This window comes from Salmo salar, chromosome 16, assembly GCF_965601325.2.
Source record: "Salmo salar chromosome 16, fSalSal1, whole genome shotgun sequence".
NCBI lineage: Eukaryota > Metazoa > Chordata > Actinopteri > Salmoniformes > Salmonidae > Salmo > Salmo salar.
In genome coordinates this window covers 64818022-64836816 of record NC_138306.1, presented here as the reverse complement: position 1 = coordinate 64836816, position 18795 = coordinate 64818022, and the positions used below count along the sequence as shown (strand labels likewise).

Sequence of the window (18795 nt, the reverse complement as noted above, 5' to 3'; positions counted from 1 at the left end):
TATATATACAAACCTTATGTGTTTTAATAAAATCAACTATATGCATTGAGCTTGTCTGATGAATTGAGCTTGTCTGATGAAATAAGACAAATGCCTCAAGAGGGCGCCAGATCTAGATAACCAGAAGAAGAAAAAAACTTAACCTGACCCAACTATTGTCCTCCCGCCCCTGCTGTCTTTCGCAGATTCTGGAGAGAGAAGTGCATTGTGCATCTGGAAGCATGGTCAATCCGATGTCTGCATTGGCCATTCAGCATTTACGGCGATATGGCCTCAGCAGAAGTCAGGGCATTCATATTTCTTGCAGGGCAGTGCAGAGCTGTTGTCAAGGAAGTGAGTTTGTGTTTGTACAGGATGTACTGCCCCCACCTACCATCAACCAATCATGTCAATGCGGAGCTATACAAATCAAATCAAATCAAATTTATTTATATAGCCCTTCTTACATCAGCTGATATCTCAAAGTGCAGTACAGAAACCCAGCCTAAAACCCCAAACAGCAAGCAATGCAGGTGTAGAAGCACGGTGGCTAGGAAAAACTCCCTAGAAAGGCCAAAACCTAGGAAGAAACCTAGAGAGGAACCAGGCTATGAGGGGTGGCCAGTCCTCTTCTGGCTGTGCCGGGTGGAGATTATAACAGCACATGGCCTAGATGTTCAAATGTTCATAAATGACCAGCATGGTCAAATAATAATAATCATAGTAGTTGTCGAGGGTGCAACAAGTCAGTAACACAAGAGTAAGTGTCAGTTGGCTTTTTCATAGCCGATTTTGAGAGTATCTCTACCGCTCCTGCTGTCTCTAGAGAGTTGAAAACAGCAGGTCTGGGACAGGTAGCACATCCGGTGAATAGGTCAGGGTTCCAGCAGGTCTGGGACAGCAGGTCTGGGACAGGTAGCACGTCCGGCGAACAGGTCAGGGTTCCATAGCTGCAGACAGAGCAGTTGGAACTGGAGCAGCAGCACGGCCAGGTGAACTGGGGACAGCAAGGAGTCATCAAGCCAGGTAGTCCTGAGGCATGGTCCTAGGGCTCCCGAGAGAGAGAAAGAAAGAAAGAGAAAGAGAGAATTAGAGAGAGCATATTTAAATTCACACAGGACACCGGAAAAGACAGGAGAAATACTCCAGATGTGACAGACTGACCCTAGCCCCCCGACACATAAACTACTGCAGCATAAATACTGGAGGCTGAGACAGGAGGGGTCAGGAGACACTGTGGCCCCATCCGATGAAACCCTCGGACAGGGCCAAACAGGTAGGATATAACCCCACCCACTTTGCCAAGGCACAGCCTCCACCCCACTGGAGGGATATCTCCAACCACCAACATACCATCCCGGGACAAGGCCGAGTATAGCCCACAAAGATCTCCGCCACGGCACAGCCCAAGGGGGGGCGCCAACCCAGACAGGAAGACCACGTCAGTGACTCAACCCACTCAAGTGACGCACCCCTCCCAGGGACGGCATGGAAGAACACCAGAAGCCAGTGACTCAGCCCCCGTAATAGGGGTAGAGGAAGAGAATCCCAGTGGAAAGAGGGGAAACCGGCCAGGCAGAGACAGCAAGGGCGGTTCGTTGCTCCAGCCTTTCCGTTCACCTTCACACCCCTGGGCCAGACTACACTTAATCATAGGACCTACTGAAGAGATGTGTCTTCAGTAAAGACTTAAAGGTTGAGACTGAGTCTGCGTCTCTCACATGGGTAGGCAGACTATTCCATAAAAATGGAGCTCTATAGGAGAAAGCCCTGCCTCCAGCTGTTTGCTTAGAAATTCTAGGAACAATTAGGAGGCCCGCGTCTTGTGACCGTAGCGTACGTGTAGGTATGTACGGCAGGACCAAATCGGAAAGATAGGTAGGAGCAAGCCCATGTAATGCTTTGTAGGTTAGCAGTAAAACCTTGAAATCAGCCCTTGCCTTAACCGGAAGCCAGTGTAGGGAGGCTAGCACTGGAGTAATATGATAACATTTTTTGGTTCTAGTCAGGATTCTAGCAGCCGTATTTAGTACTAACTGAAGTTTATTTAGGGCTTTATCCGGGTAGCCGGAAAGTAGAGCATTGCAGTAGTCCAACCTAGAAGTAACAAAGGCATGGATTAATTTTTCTGCGTCATTTTTGGACAGAAAGTTTCTGATTTTTGCGATGTTACGTAGATGGAAAAAAGCTGTCCTTGAAACAGTCTTGATATGTTCTTCAAAAGAGAGATCAGGGTCCAGAGTAACGCCGAGGTCCTTCACAGTTTTATTTGAGACGACTGTACAACCATCCAGATTAATTGTCAGATTCAACAGAAGATCTCTTTGTTTCTTGGGACCTAGAACAAGCATCTCTGTTTTGTCCGAGTTTAAGAGTAGAATGTTTGCAGCCATCCACTTCCTTATGTCTGAGACACAGGCTTCTAGCGAGGGCAATTTTGGGGCTTCACCATGTTTCATTGAAATGTACAGCTGTGTGTCATCCGCATAGCAGTGAAATTTAACATTATGTTTTCGAATGACATCCCCAAGAGGTAAAATATATAGTGAAAACAATAGTGGACCTAAAACGGAACCTTGAGGAACACCAAAATTTACAGTTGATTTGTCAGAGGACAAACCATTCACAGAGACAAACTGATATCTTTCCGACAGATAAGACCTAAACCAGGCCAGAACTTGTCCATGTAGACCAATTTGGGTTTCCAATCTCTCCAAAAGAATGTGGTGATCGATGGTATCAAAAGCAGCACTAAGATCTAGGAGCACGAGGACAGCCTAACGACCAAACAATCGACCAGTTGACTAATTGGGGTCGGCCCTAGTCTATAGGGATAGGTCTCTACCAACTTCGCACACCTAGATCATTCTTCTTTGCAAAACTGTTCAAGCTCGGTCACATTCCTTGGGGAGCGTTGATGGACAGCAATCTTCAAGTCATGCCACAAATTGGATTTAGGTCAGGGCTCTGACAGGGGCACTCACAGACGTTTACCTTTTTATTCCTTAGCCACTCCACTGTAACTTCGGCTGTGTGCTTCGAGTCATTGTCATGCTGAAAGGTGAAATCCCATCTAAGTTTCGTCTTTCTTATAGAGGGCAGCAGGTTTTCCTCAAGGACTTTTCTGTACATTGATCCATACATTTTCCCTTCTATCCTGATAAGTCCCTGACGATGAGAAAAATCCCCATAACATGATGCTGCCACCACCAAGCTTCCCAGTAAGGATTTGTGTTCTTTGGGTGATGTGCCATGTTGGGTTTGTGCCAAATGTAACACTTTGCATTTAGGCCGAAAAGTTTCATTTTTGTTTCGTCAGACCCCAAAACGTTTTGCCACATGGCTACAGTCTCCCAAGTGTTTTTTTTTCATACTTCAAATGGGATTCAAGGTGGGCTTCCTTCTTGCCACCCTACATGCCAGATTTGTGGAGATCTTGGGACATACAGAGCATTCAGAAAGTATTCAGACCCCTTTACTTTTTTTCATATTTTGTTACGTTACAGCCTTATTCTAAAATGGATTAAATCGTTTTTCCCCCCTCATCAATCTACACACAATACCCCATAATGACAAAGCAAAAACAGGATTTTAGATAAATGTGCACATTTATTTAAAAAACTATATTTGTATATTATTTAACTAGGCAAGTCAGTTAAGAACAAATTCTTATTTACAATGACGGCCTAGGAACAGTTAACTGCCTTGTTCAAGGGCAGAACGACAGATTTTTACCTTGTCAGCTCTGGGATTCAATCTAGAAACCTTTCAGTTACTGGCCCAACACTCTAACCACTAGGCTACCTGTCGTGTTCTTGTGGACCTTCAATGCTGCAGACATTTTTGGTACCTTTCCCCAGAGCTGTGCCTCGACACAATCCTGTCTCGGAGCTCTACGGACAATTCCTTCAACCTCATGGCTTTATTTTTACTCTGACATGCACTGTCAACTGTGGGACATTATATAGACAGGTGTGTGCCTTTCCAAATCATGTCCAATCAATTGAATTTACCACAGGTGGACTCCAATCAATTTGTAGAAATAGCTCAATGATGATCAATAGAAACAGGATGCACCTGAGCTCAATTCTTGCAAAGGGTCTGAAAACTTATCTAAATAAGTTAAGGTATTTGTTTTTATCTTTAATACATTTGCAAACATTTCTAAAAAAAACATTTTCACTTTATCGTTATGGGGTATTGTGAGTAGATTGATGTGGGAAAACATGTATTTAATACATTTTAGAATAAGGCTGTAACATAACAAAATGTCTAAAAAGTCAAGGGGTTTGAATACTTTCCAAGTGCACTGTAGTTGTCACATGCACACTTTGACCAGTCTTGGCCGTAAAAGCGTGTAGCTCTTTCAAAGTTGCTAATGGACTTTTGGTAGCCTCTCTGATCAGTCTCCTATTTGCTCTGTCATCCAGTTTGGCGGAATAGCCATAGATGGAAAAGTACCCAATTGTCATTAATGTAACGAACGTCGTTGTAATGATGGTCGGACCAAGATGCAGCGTGTGGTAGGTTAATCATTTTTTATTTATGATAACTGGCAACAAAACAATAAAGAGTAACCAATGAAACATACAGCTTTGTAGGGCTAAAAGCTACAACACAAAATCAAGATCCCACAAACAACAGGTGGGAAAAGGCTGCCTAAATATGATCCCCAATCAGAGACAATGATAGACAGCTGCCTCTGATTGGGAACCATACCAGGCCAACATAGAAATATAAAAAACTAGAGTACCCACCATAGTCACACCCTGACCTAACCAAAATAGAGAATAAAAAGGCTCTCTAAGGTCAGCGCGTGACAATTATTGAGTAAAAGTGAAGATAGCTTAATAAAAAATTACTCAAGTAAAAGTGAAAGTCACCAAGTAAAATTCTACTTGAGTAAAAGTATAAAAGTATTTGGTTTTAAGTATACTTCAGTATCAAAAGTAAATAATTGCTAAAATATACTTAAGTATCAAAAGTAAAAGGATTTCAAATGCCTTATATTAAGAAAACCAGACAGCACCATCTTCTTGTTTTTTTTAATTTACAGATAGCCAGGGGCACACTCCAACACTTACAAATGAAGCATTTGTGTTTAGTGAGTCCGCCAGATCAGAGGCAGTAGGGATGACCAGGGATGTTCTTTTAATAAGTGCATGAATTGCACCATTTTTAACAAGTACTTTCGGGTGTCAGGGAAAATGTATGGAGTAAAAAGTAAATTATTCTCTTTAGGAATGTAGTGAAGTAAAAGTAGAAGTTGTCAAATATAAATAGCAAAGTACAGATACCCCAAATAACGACTTAAGTAGTACTTTAAAGTGGGGTAGGATGTATAGATCAATGGAATAATAAACTATTTCAAGCCATTTTAATTCCAGGCTATAAGTCAACAAAAGGTGACAATTTTGAAAGGGGGTGTAGATTTTCTACACCGTCTCTTTGATTACTCATGTCTCACCATGTTTTTATCACTTCTTTCCATCTTCCAACCTCTGATATTCCTCATATCAGAACCTCTGGGGGCTTGGTTGATGCAGGCCCTAAGTATGAGAAAGCACTGTCTGAGGAGATGGCCAAACTACAGTGGTTGTATGGTTGCGGTGACCTCACTGAGTTCCCCGAATTTTAAGTTCCCTGATGAGTCAATTGTGTGTTCATAATTATCAGTCCTTTGTTTCGTTTGGTCAAATTTGGTTGTAAGTTTAAATTACATTTAAAAAGTCAGGTCAGTCTAGACACATGTTCTACTATCCTTTGATCCTCTGTGATGCACTTTAGATCCAGAATGTATATCTTAATTTAGGAGCATAGATTTCACATTGTACTGTGTCACTTTTATTTCTCTTTTCAAAGCCCAAGTTAGATGATTGGTCCTCAAAATGATCTTCACTCTGTCACTCTCTTTTGTTTGTTAAATCTGACCAATAACCATTTTTAATAAATGATATGTTTTAGTATGGGTAGTCTCATTCACTTCTTTGTTTACAAAGTAGTCATTGCATCAGAAATATAAAACGCATGATGTCAATTATTAGGGATAACTTTTCAATTATGAATGTTTTTGTAGTTTGTAGGCCTAGTCCATTACATACAATTTGAAATGTGTATACATTTGATGTAATATAAATGTATTTTTTATTCCTAATCATAATTTAAGCATAAGGGGCAGGGTATCGGCCTCTATGGGCGGGACAAGGCATGTTCAGAATTGCTTCTCCTCCCACATGTTGAATATTAATGAGAGAAAATAGTCTGCGAGCCTATACGTAGTGACGACACACGAAAACTGCGGGCCCGGATTGCAGCAGCCCCTTGTCACTGTGACGAAGATTGGCACTAAGGTAAGCTGTCACTCAAATTCCTCTTTTTTTTCGTCGCCCATCAATCTAACAATCGACGCTACATGCTCGAATGCAATGGCTCGCAATGGAATGAGCCAATGTGCACTTTGCAGAATGAACAGTGAGCCAAAAGACTGATCACACATAAAGGCAAGCTGTTGTGGCGAGAAAAAAAAGATGTCCGCTTATTTGGAAAAGGCGCATTGGAAAGGGTGAATGAGAAGGCCAAGCGTGTGTTGACTAATCTACAGACTACTGGACATTCGAATGTTATTAGGAGAGATACCCATCGATGACCGCAACGTCGATGGGATGTGTGCTGTTGAAAGTTTTATTTGTTCAACATTTGAAAGCACCCATATTATCTGATACATGTAGCCTGAGCCGCTATACGATATTTAGACAGCGAGGGTAGGATAAATCGGTAATCAAATTGACACGAAATTGAATGCACGTTTGTTTATTAGAAACGCATTTGATTTATTCCCTTATTTATTTTTTGCACATGAATACGGCTTGCTAAGGAGAGATTCATGGGCCTAGTGTCACAGTTTAGGATGATGCTTGGTGAACATTACGAACTGTAGATGCACAACTGCTGCGTTGAATTATTTAATCAAAATATGTGCCCGGAAGTTAGGGCTACTGACTATACAACATACCTCCCAAGCTGCGCGCGCGTGAATTAATAACTGCACTGTGAGCATTCCATTCTGATACACGCATACAGTGACCAAGCATTTACACTCCAAAAAACATGAATCCTCATACCCCAGAATGCAAGGCCCTGTGTTGACATAGTACCCTGACTCTACGTTCTTCATTGGCTATGTATGTATCATGCAATGGTTATATCTAATCTATGACAACAACAAAAACCTAATCTAAACATCATGTTTGATGCATGTGTCTCTGTAGGACTGGTAGGCACAGGTCTTGGACTGGAATGCCCGAGTATTGGCATCATTGGCAGCGACCATGATGGAAGCCCATTCGGCATCTCTAGATGAGTACCCGGAGGTGGATGAGGTAAGAGATTGATGAGGAGGAGGAGGAGGAGTGAAGTTTGAACATATGACAAAGTGGCTGGCCATATTCCAATGAATGAGCTGTGATATACAGTTGAAGTCGGAAGTTTACATACACTTAGGTTGGAGTCATTAAAACTCGTTTTTCAACCACTCCACAAATTTCTTGTTAACAAACTATAGTTTTGGCTAGTTGGTTAGGACATCTACTTTGTGCATGACACAAGTAATTTTTCCAACAATTGTTTACAGATTATTTCACTTATAATTCACTGTATCACAATTCAAGTGGGTCAGAAGTTTACATACACTAAATTGATTGTGCCTTTAAAAAGCTTGGAAAATTGCATAAAATGATGTCATGGCTTTAGAAGCTTCTGTTAGGTTAATTGACGTCAATTGGAGGTGTACCTGTGGATGTATTTCAAGGCCTACCTTCAAACTCTGCCTCTTTGCTTGACATCATGGGAAAATCAAAAGAAATCAGCCAAGACCTCAGAAAATAATATTTATAGACCTCCACAAGCCTGGTTCATCCTTGGGAGCAATTTCCAAACGCCTGAAGGTACCACGTTCATCAGTACAAACACCATGGGACCACGCAGCTGTCATACCCCTCAGGAAGGAGACACGTTCTGTCTCCTAGAGATGAACGTACTTTGGTGTGAAAAGTGCAAATCAATCCCAGAACAACAGCAAAGGACCTTGTGAAGATGCTGGAGGAAACGGGTACAAATGTATCTATATCCACAGTAAAATGAGTCCTATATTGACATAACCTAAAAGGTGGATATATTGACGCAACATCTCAAGACATCAGTCAGGAAGTTAAAGCTTGGTTGCAAATGGGTCTTCCAAATGGACAGTGACCCCAAGCATACTTCCAAAGTTGTGGCAAAATGGCTTAAGGACAACAAAGTCAACAAAGGTATTGGAGTGGCCATCACAAGCCCTGACCTCAAATCCTATAGAAAATTTGTGGGCAGAACTGTAAAAGCGTGTGCGAGCAAGGAGGCCTACAAACCTGACTCAGTTACACCAGCTCTGTGAGGAGGAATGGGCCAAAATTCACCCAACTTATTGTGGGAAGCTTGTGGAAGGCTACCTGAAACGTTTGACCCAAGTTAAACAATTTAAGGCAATGCTACCAAATACTAATTGAGTGTATGTAAACTTTTGACCCACTGGGAATGTGATGAAAGAAATAAAAGCTGAAATAAATAATTCTCTACTGTTATTCTGACATTTCACATTCTTAAAATAAAGTGGTGATCCTATCTGACCTAAGACGGGGAATGTTTATTAGGATTAAATGTCAAGAATTGTGAAAAACTAAATGTATTTGGCTAAAGTGTATGTAAACTTCTGACTTCAATTGTGTGTATACCCCAAACATGTGACCACATTTCACTAGTAAATAAATAACTGTCTGAAGAAGGGTGTTACTGTCCTGAATTCCCAAATACAATGAGCTGCTGTCAAAATGAATATTACACACTTTAAAGGTCAATTAATCCTCTAAAATACACCCAAGTGTATTTTAACACATTGCCTTTCAATCAGTCATTGTTGCGCCATCACGTGCAATCACAAGGGCAAGGACCATCCATATCCAGAGATCGTGAGTGGGGAAATGTTTTTAAAATGCTGTAACAGCCACACATCTACAGTGTGCACGTAGGAGAGAGGCAATATTCATCATCATGCATGTCATTTTAATATAATATATGCTATTTAGCATACACTTTTATCTATACTGAACAAAAATATAAAGTCTTGGTCCCGTGTTTCATGAGCTGAAATAAAAGATCCCAGACATTTTCCATATGCACAAAAAGCTTATTTCTCTCATTGTGTGCACTCATTTGTTTACATCCCTGTTAGTGAGCATTTCTCTTTTGCCAAGATAATCCATCCACCTGACAGTTGTGGCATATCAAGAAGCTGATTAAACAGCATGATCATTACACAGGTACACCTTGTGCTGGGGACAATAAAAAGCCACTCTAAATGTGCAGTTTTGTTACACAACACAATGCCACGGATGTCTCAAGTTTTGAGGGAGTTTGCAATTGGCATGCTGACTACAGGAATGTCCAACAGAGCTGTTGCCAGAGAATTGAATGTTAATTTCTCTACCATAAGCCGCTTCCAACGTCATTTGGCAGTACGTCTCACAACCGCAGACCACGTGTAACCACGCCAGCTCAGGACCTCCACATCCAGCTTATTCACCTGCGGGATCATCTGAGACCAGACAACTGGACAGCTGATGAAAGGAGGTGGTCACACCAGATACAGACTGGTTTTCTGATCCACTCCCCTACCTTTTTTTTAAAGGTATCTGTGACCAACAGATGCATATCAGTATTCCCAGCCATGTGAAAATCATAGATTAGGGCCTAAGGAATTTATTTCAATTGACTGATTTCCTTATATAAACTGTAACTCAGTAAAATCTTTGAAATTGTTGCATTTTATATTTTTGTTCAGTATAAAATCACTTGATTACATTTTTTACGTATGGGTGTTCCTATTAATCAACCCCACTATCCAGCTGTTGCAAGCACTATGCTCTAACAACTGCGCTACAGAGGACCACTTTAAAAAAACAATGTCAGATCTAGTGAAAAATTAGTCATAGTTGGAATGAGCCTGACCTGAGGCACTGTAGGAAGGGGGTCATGTTCACTAGAAACCAAATGGAAGAAACTGTTGAAACAGGGAAGGACTAGAGTGGATAATGAGTAACTTATAACTGAGTGTAGAAGTTAGACAGTGTATTCATGAGGGTTCAATGTGAATGATAAATGGCTAATGCGGTCTCTGTAAGCTGCTGAATTGAGACAGTGTTATGAGTGGAAAGAGACAGACCAGTCTCTCTCCTCTCCCTGGGGCTGGTGTGTGTACTCCTCACCCCATTACCACCCTGAGGGGAGTCATTCACCAACCACCGACTAACTTGACTGGATTTCATTCTCCTCTCCTCTCCCCTCCCTTCTTCTCCACTCTCCTATTTTCTCTGCCTTGTTTCCCAATCTTCTTTTTACCGTCTTTGTCTCTTTCCTGGGTAAAGGTCTTGGTGCAGATGCGCGTGGGAGCGGATGTGGAGGGGGATCCAGAGCAGAGTCTGAGTGAGGGGGGAGCAGGCAGCCCCTCTGCCATGCAGCCCCAGACGCCCATGGACACAGACAAGCAGGCCATCTACAGGTAGGCGAGTCATGGTACTCCTCCACTCCGTCCTCCTCATCAGAGCTCTTTCCCTTTGTTCCTCACTTTTTTTTCTCCTCCATTTTCCTTGCCTTGTCCTGTTTATGACTGTAAACTTCTGTGGATGTGCGAGCATCGGTGCATGACTGTGTGTTTGTGTACTTTCATTAACTGCGCCTACTGTAGCGTTAATCCTTTGCGTTCGCCTGTGCATCGTAGGCACCCCCTGTTCCCTCTGCTGGCCCTACTCTTTGAGAAGTGTGAGCAGTCGACTCAGAGCTCGGACTGCGTCAGCTCTGCCAGCTTCAATGTGGACATTGAGAACTTTGTCCGTAGCCAGAAGAAAGAGGGCAAGGGCTTCTTCTGTGACGACCCAGACGTGGACAACCTGGTGAGGAACTCTGCACTACCAGGGTCCTGTTCATTTGGGCATCCAACTGGAAACATTTGGAAATGTTCTGCAATGAAAAACAAAAATAGTTGTTTCTTATTGGATATGTCCAGTTGGTCCTTTCCTATTTTAGTCCGTTTCTTCCTTTTGATACCTAATGAACATGACCCAGCTCTTACACGTCATTGTCTGTCTTTGATGTTAAGAGATAATATAACGAAGTTCCACGGCTGTTGTGCCCTTCAACAAACCACTCTTGAATTGCATCACTTTACATCGAGCAATTGAAATAGTGTATGTGTGATAGTAAATGTTTTATCAAAAAGACAGAAATAAATTGGGGAAGAACTGAAGAGACATGACTGATCAGCAAACGGATGTTGAATGACCTAATTGTTAATGGTTAAGCTTAACCCTTGGCTAGGGTCAGGGTTTGAGTTATGGGTTGGCAGCATGCCTACTAATGGCCTTCTAATGACCTGACCTTTGACCCCTGACCTCTGACCCCAGATGGTGAAAGCCATCCAGGTGCTGCGTATCCACCTCCTGGAGCTGGAGAAAGTGAGCGACTTGTGTAAGGACTTCTGTAGCCGCTACATCGCCTGCCTGCGCACCAAGATGAACAGTGAGACCCTGCTGAGTGGAGGAGAAACTGACAGCCCCTGTTCCCCTGTCCAGATACAGGTACACACACACACACACACACAGGTTATACACACACATTTTCCCATCATATATTATTTGTGTCTTTCCCAGAGGGAACTTTGGCTATTGTATTGGGATTAAATGATAAGCACATAATAGTACAATTCACACATTATAGGTATACATTATACAAGATGAACACAAATTTAATGTGAATGCAGTTAGGCTAATTCTGTGTGTGTTTCACCCACAGACCTCCAGCCCACTGACAGGAACCCTCAGCCCTCAAGGCATTGTGATGTCAGCCTCGGCCCTGCAGCAGGGCAACGTTACCCTGACAACAGTCAATTCTGCTGGCCAAGTGTTAGCAGGTATGTCTCCGTGGCATACCACCTCTACAGGTACCCTCTCCGCTCCGGCCTTACTGTGTCCCGGTTAAGACAGCTACTAGCAATACTGGGTCATATAAATTATGGCACACCATAGCAAAACATTATTTTCTTAGTTATCAGGTTCAGGTAGTCCCTCTGTGTTTTAGTCAGTTTCCTTGAATCCGTGAATGTTGCCTCTTTTTCAGAGTTGATTTCAAAGTAGATTATAACACGGTACTTCATTTTGTTTATCTGTCGGTCCCAGCCTCGAACTCAGGCCCTGTGTGTAGCTAACTGACCCTCTCTGCCCATTCATCGCCATTTACCCGTTGTTGTTGTCTTAGCTGTTTACCCGTTGTTGTCTTAGCCCTCCCAATCAACATTTGGGATTGCTTTATACCTCCCTCTAATGTCAATATGCCTTGTATACTGTTGTTTAGGGTAGCTCTCATTGTTTTGTTTTACTGCGGAGCCCCTAGTCCTGCTCTACATACCTCGGTTAGCTCCCTTGCCCCACCCCCCACACATGCGGAGACCGCCCGTAGTTTAACTGGCGCTTCCAGAGATGCAGCCTCTCTCATCGTCACTCAATGCCTAGGTTTACCTCCACTGTACTCGCACCCTACCATGCCCTTGTCTGTGCATTATGCCCTGAATCTGTCCTACCACGCCCAGAAGTCTGCTCCTTTTACCCTCTGTGCCGAACGCACGAGACGGCCAGTTCTTATAGCCTTTAGCCGTACCCTTACCCTACTCCTCCCCTGTTCCTCTGGTGATGTAGAGGTTAACCCAGACCCTGTGTGTCCCCAGGCACTCTCATTTGTTGACTTCTGTAACTGGAAAAGCCTTGGGTTCATGCATTTTAACATCAGAAGCCTCCTCCCTAAGTTTGCTTTATTCACTGCTTTAGCACACTCCGCCAACCCTGGCTTAGGATGGCCACAAAAAAATCTGAAATTTCCATCCCCACTTACATTTTACATCAAATTAGAACTCCTAAAGGGGGCAGAGTTAGCCTGCAGAGTTCTGTCCTATTATCCAGGTCTATGCCCAAACAATTCGACCTACTACTAAGTCTCTCACTGTTGCCGCTTGTTATAGACCCCCCTCAGCTCCCAGCTGTGCCCTGGAAACCATATGTGAATTGATTACACCCCATTTATCTTCAGAGTTCGTACTGTTAGGTGACCTAAACTGGGATATGCTTAACACCCCGGTCGTCCTACAATCTAAGCTAGATGCCCTCAATCTCACACAAATTATCATGAAACCTACCAGGTACAACCCCAAATCCGTAAACATGGGCACCCTCATAGATATCATCCTGACCAACTTGCCTTCTAAATACACCTCTACTGTTTTCAACCAAGATCTCAGCGATCACTGCCTCATTGCCTGCGTTCGTTATGGGTCCGCGGTCAAACGACCACCCCTTGTCACTGTCAAACGCTCCCTAAAACACTTCTGCGAGCAGGCCTTTCTAATCGACCTGGCCCGGGTATCCTGGAATGATATTGACCTAATCCCATCAGTAGAGGATGCCTGGTTGTTTTTCAAAAGTGCCTTCCTCACCATCTTAAATAAGCATGCCCCTTTCAAAAAATGTAGAACTAAGAACAGATATAGCAGTTGGTTCACTCCAGACTTGACTGCCCTTGACCAGCACAAAAACATCCTGTGGCGCACTGCACTAGCTTCGAATAGTCCCCGCGATATGCAACTTTTCAGTGAAGTCAGGAACCAATATACACAGTCAGTTAGGAAAGCAAAGTCTAGCTTTTTCAAACAGAAATTTGCATCCTGCAGCACTAACTCCAAAAAGTTTTGGGACACTAAAGTCCATGGAGAATAAGAGCACCTCCTCTCAGCTGCTCACTGCACTTAGGCTAGGAAACACTGTCACCATCGATAAATCCACGTTAATCGAGAATTTAAATAAGCATTTCTTTACGGCTGGCCACGCTTTCCACCTGGCTACCCCAACCCCGGCCAACAGCGCTGCACCCCCCCGCAGCTACTGGCCCAAGCCCCCCCCCCCCGCTTCTCCTTCATCCAAATCCAGACCGCTGATGTCCTGAAAGAGCTGCAGAATCTGGATCCCTACAAATCATCTGGGCAAGACAATCTGGACCCTCTCTTCCTAAAATTATCCGCCGCCATTGTCGCAATCCCTATTACTAGTCGGTTCAACCTCTCTTTCATATCGTCTGAGATTCCTAAAGATTCGAAAGCGGCCGCGGTGATCCCCCTCTTCAAAGGGGGAGACACTCCAGACCCAAACTGTTACAGACCTATATCCATCCTGCCCTGCCTTTCTAAAGTCTTCGAAAGCCAAGTGAACAAACAGATCATCGACCATCTCGAATCCCACCGTACCTTCTCCGCTATGCAATCCGGTTTCCGAGCTGCACCTCAGCCACGCTCAAGGTCCTAAACAATACAACTACCATCGATAAAAAACAGTACTGTGCAGCCGTCTTCATCGACCTGGCCAAGGCTTTCGACTCTGTCAATCACCGTATTCTTATCGGCAGACTCAACAGCCTTGGTTTCACTAATGACTGCCTCGCCTTGTTCACTAACTACTTGTGTGTCAAATCGGAGGGCCTGTTGTCTGGACCTCTGGCAGGCTCTATGGGGGTGCCACAGGGTTCAATTCTCGGGCCGACTCTTTTCTCTGTATATATCAATGATGTTGCTCTTGCTGCGGGTAATTCTCTGATCCACCTCTATGCATATGACTCCATTCTGTATACATCTGGCCCTTCTTTGGACACTGTGTTAACAAACCTTTTAAACGAGCTCCAATGCCATACAACACTTTTTCCGTGGCCTCCAACTGCTCTTAAACGCTAGTAAAACTAAATTCATGCTCTTCAACCGATTGCTGCCCGCACCCGCCCGCCTAGCATCACTACTCTGGACGGTTCTGACTTAGAATATGTGGACAACTATAAATACCTAGGTGTCTGGTTAGACTGTAAACTCTCCTTCCAGACTCACATTAAGCATCTCCAATCCAAAGTTAAATCTAGAATCAGCTTCCTATTTCGCAACAAAGCCTCCTTCATTAATGCTGCCAAACATACCTTCGTAAAACTGACTATCCTACCGATTCTTGACTTCGGCGATGTCATTTACAAAATAGCCTCCACCACTCTACTCAGCAAATTGTATGCAGTCTATAACAGTGCTATCCGTTTTGTGATTAAAGCCCCATATACTACCCACCATTGTGACCTGTATGCTCTCGTTGGCTGGTCCACGCTACATATTTGTCGCCAAACCTACTGGCTCCAGGTCGTCTATAAAAGTCTTTGCTTGGAAAAGCTCCGCCTTATCTCAGCTCACTGGTCACCATAGCAACACCCACTCGTAGCATGCGCTCCAGCAGGTATATTTCACTGGTCATCCCCAAAGCCAACACCTGCTTTGGCCGCCTTTCCTTCCAGTTCTCTGCTGCCAATGACTGGAACGAATTGCAAAAATCACTGAAGTTGGAGACTTATATCTCCCTCACTAACTTCAAGCATCGGCTGTCAGAGCAGCTTACCGATCACTGCAGCTGTACACAGCCCATCTGTAAATAGCCCATCCAACCAACTCCCTACCTCATCCCCATATTTGTTTTTTTCTGCTCTTTTGCACACCAGTATTTATACTTGCACATCCTCATCTGGACATCTATCACTCCAGTGTTAATTGCTAAATTTTTATTACTGCGCCACTATGACCTATTTATTGCCTTACCTCCTTACTTCATTTGCACACATTGTATACAGATTTTCTATTGTGTTATTGGCTGTACGTTTGTTTATCCCATGTGTAACTCTGTGTTGTTGTTTTTGTCGCACTACTTTGCTTTATCTTGGCCAGGTCGCAGTTGTAAATGAGAACTTGTTCTCAACTGGCCTACCTGGTTAAATAAAGGTGAAATAAAAATTTACAAAAAAAATTATAGTGAGGTGCTGAGGGTCCTTGGATCAAGGTGTTACCAAAAACGTGTCATAACTTGTTTATTTGTGTGTGTGTTTGAGCAGGTGGTACAGTCTACCAGCCCATCACAGTAGTCACTCCTCAGGGACAAGTGGTTGGACAAGCTATCTCACCCCAGACAATACGCATCAACAACACACAGGTGAGGAATACGACACACACACACACACACACACACACACACACACACACACACACACACACACACACACACACACACACCCGACAAGACCGACGTACGGTCACAGTCACACAAACTACAGGCTGTTCTGTGAATTGTGTGTGTGTGTACAGCTCCAGTTGCAGCTCAATCAGGACCTGAGCAGTTTTTTCACCCAGGAGGACAGCTCATCCAAGAGCAACAAGAGGGGCGTCCTGCCCAAATCAGCCACCAACATCATGCGTACCTGGCTCTTCCAGCACATAGGGGTGGGTGAAAACACCTGAATACCTTGCACCTCGTACCAACAGAAGATTAGAATAACTTCAACTATAACTAAATGTATTGTAACCCAGAGTAAATCTTTGCTAGGTTATTCCAAGGGTGTCTGTGCATGCGTGCATGTGAGTCTGCACGTGCATGCATTTGAGAGAGAATGATGGCCCCCGTCACGATGGCGCGTCCCATGATGGCTCGGAGCGGCTGTGTTGACAGAGACGGATGTGTTAGGCCCTCATATGACTGGCCCATGGTCGGCTGGCTAAATACTAATCAGAGGTTAATCAGTGGACAGCCCACAGGCCCACTGGCGAAGCTAACCAGACTGGTAGCTCACAGAGACCCTTTGTTCCCTGTGTGTGTTTGTGCGCGTGTGGGTGTCAGTGTGTGTTTGTGTGTGCCTGCGCGGGTGTGTGTGTGTGCGTGCGTAAGAGACGGTTAACTAACAGCAGGATGTTAGAAAATGCTAGCCCTTTGTGAGATGAAGCGTCTTCACTACAGCTTGTTCCTCTCTGCTTGCTCCTGAGTTGCCAATTCTGGCCCTCAAGCCTCTGTACATCCTAAAGTTGAATCTAAATGCATCCGGGTTTGGGACGAAAGCCCAACCTCCCGATACCTCAGATTTTCTCCCCACATGGCCTACTAGCATTTTATACCGGTGTGATTAATTGTCCCCGTGGTGCCCACAAACGTTGCATGATAGCAGGTCAAGTAACAGAGAAATTGGGTAAAAAGGTATTCACATAGAAGCGACTTTACTTAATCAACGTCCTGTGCTGTTCCAATACAAATTGACCTTTAGTCTTACATCATCCATCCACAGTCTCTCCCAGTACCTACTGGGCTTAATAGGGAGCTAAACACAAACAATAATTTGCTGTAAATGATTGTTTGTGTTCTTTACCCTTGTCTCTTTGCATCGCTCTCTCTCAGCATCCCTATCCCACAGAGGACGAGAAGAAACAGCTCGCCATACAGACCAACCTGACCCTGCTGCAGGTCAACAACTGGTGAGTCAATCTTTCACACACACACACCCTAAACCCAAGCGTAGAATTGTGGCTTTGGATGATTGGCTTAGCCCCTGTCCGTCTCTCCCTCTGCAGGTTCATTAATGCTAGGAGGCGGATCCTCCAGCCCATGATGGACAGCAGTGCGTCGGACACGCCCAAGAGCAGGAAGAGGACTCCCCAGAGCCGGCCCACCCAGCGTTTCTGGCCCATGGCCAACAACATTGCCTCGGCCGGCGTAGGGCAAGAGGCTGCCATGGACGATGACGGTAAATGCCCAGAAAAACAAATCTTATGAAAAGTCTGCAAGTCTGATATATTGCTGTTGTGATTTATTAAAGTGAGAAATCACAGTAGGAACATATCAGAGTTGAAGACATGATTTAAAAAAATAAAAATCCCCAGTCCTTATTACAGGCTGAGAGGAATGTCATGATGTAGCTTTTGTACCTTGGTATGACTTGATCTTGTCCTTAACATACCAGCCGTCTCCATTACCACAATAACCCCGGTCAACTCTGATTGACTATATACACTGTCCAATTACGTACTGGTTAGTGGATGTGGCTGAAGCTTGATCTTTTTCCCCTGTGCCCTCAGTTACCATGGTGACGATGGGCATGAGTGTAGACGAGCTGCAGACGCTGACATCAGACGGTGCAACACTGGCCATGCAGCAGGTGATGATGGGAGGACACAGCGAGGAGGAGGAGGGCGAGAGCGAGGAGGAGGAGGAGGAAGAAGAGGAGGAGGGGGGTGACATGGCCGGATTGGAGTGACATACCACTACAGCGGGTTGTGATGTCACACCCTCATGCATGCCTGTGTTTGACAATATTACTCAACACTCATCTGTGTCCAAGACTACCCACACTAGGCCTTTCAGGTCCTACTAGAAACAGAGAAAAAAAATGCTATTTTTATATGTAAAATGTTTGGAATGAAGGCTGTTTATTTTCATTTGGCTTTTTTGCTTAGTGTTTTTATTTGTAGTTCTTTTTTTAAAGAATATTTATGTATGAACATTGAACGTCCAATATGGCTGACCTGCTTTTCAAGGTTTGTTGGATTTCTCTAAAAATAAAATGTTCAAGAAAGATTTCCCTCATCTTTGTTTCTTGTTTCAGTGTAGACGCAGTATTTAAAGGGGAGGTTATCGAACCAAGGAACAAAGATGTGTTGGAGGATGTATTGATAGTTGTGCAAAGACATCTGAACCAAGAAATTCACACATGCTTATGAATGCAACGTCAAAAAGGAATAATTTGAAAAAGCTTTTTCCTAAAAATAAATACATATTTTTATGGTATTTAAAAATGATACAGGTTTTTACTTGTCCTTCGTACCATGTTTCTCTACGAACACATCTGCTATGT

The 18795-nt window shown here is 43.7% G+C and overlaps 1 protein-coding gene across 3 annotated transcripts; it reads left to right on the top strand.

The window, feature by feature from the left end:
* The first annotated feature begins 6237 nt into the window (after positions 1-6237).
* On the top strand, positions 6238-18739 carry pknx1 (Homeobox protein PKNOX1). 3 transcript variants are annotated; one of them, XM_014149902.3, is made up of 11 exons: positions 6238-6329; positions 7248-7358; positions 10434-10567; positions 10787-10958; positions 11469-11642; positions 11857-11974; positions 16015-16112; positions 16265-16399; positions 17343-17419; positions 17516-17688; positions 18020-18739. In XM_014149902.3, the coding sequence occupies exons 2-11, from the start codon at positions 7308-7310 to the stop codon at positions 18196-18198; spliced, it is 1311 nt and encodes a 436-aa protein (XP_014005377.1). In that variant the 5' UTR covers positions 6238-6329; positions 7248-7307; the 3' UTR covers positions 18199-18739. The 3 variants fall into 3 exon arrangements, with proteins under 3 accessions (XP_014005377.1, NP_001133948.1, XP_014005375.1); NM_001140476.1 differs by having other exon boundaries at positions 6292-6329; positions 11857-12004; positions 18020-18736; XM_014149900.3 differs by lacking the exon at positions 6238-6329 and adding an exon at positions 6434-7160 and having other exon boundaries at positions 11857-12004.
* Positions 18740-18795: the final 56 nt, after the last annotated feature.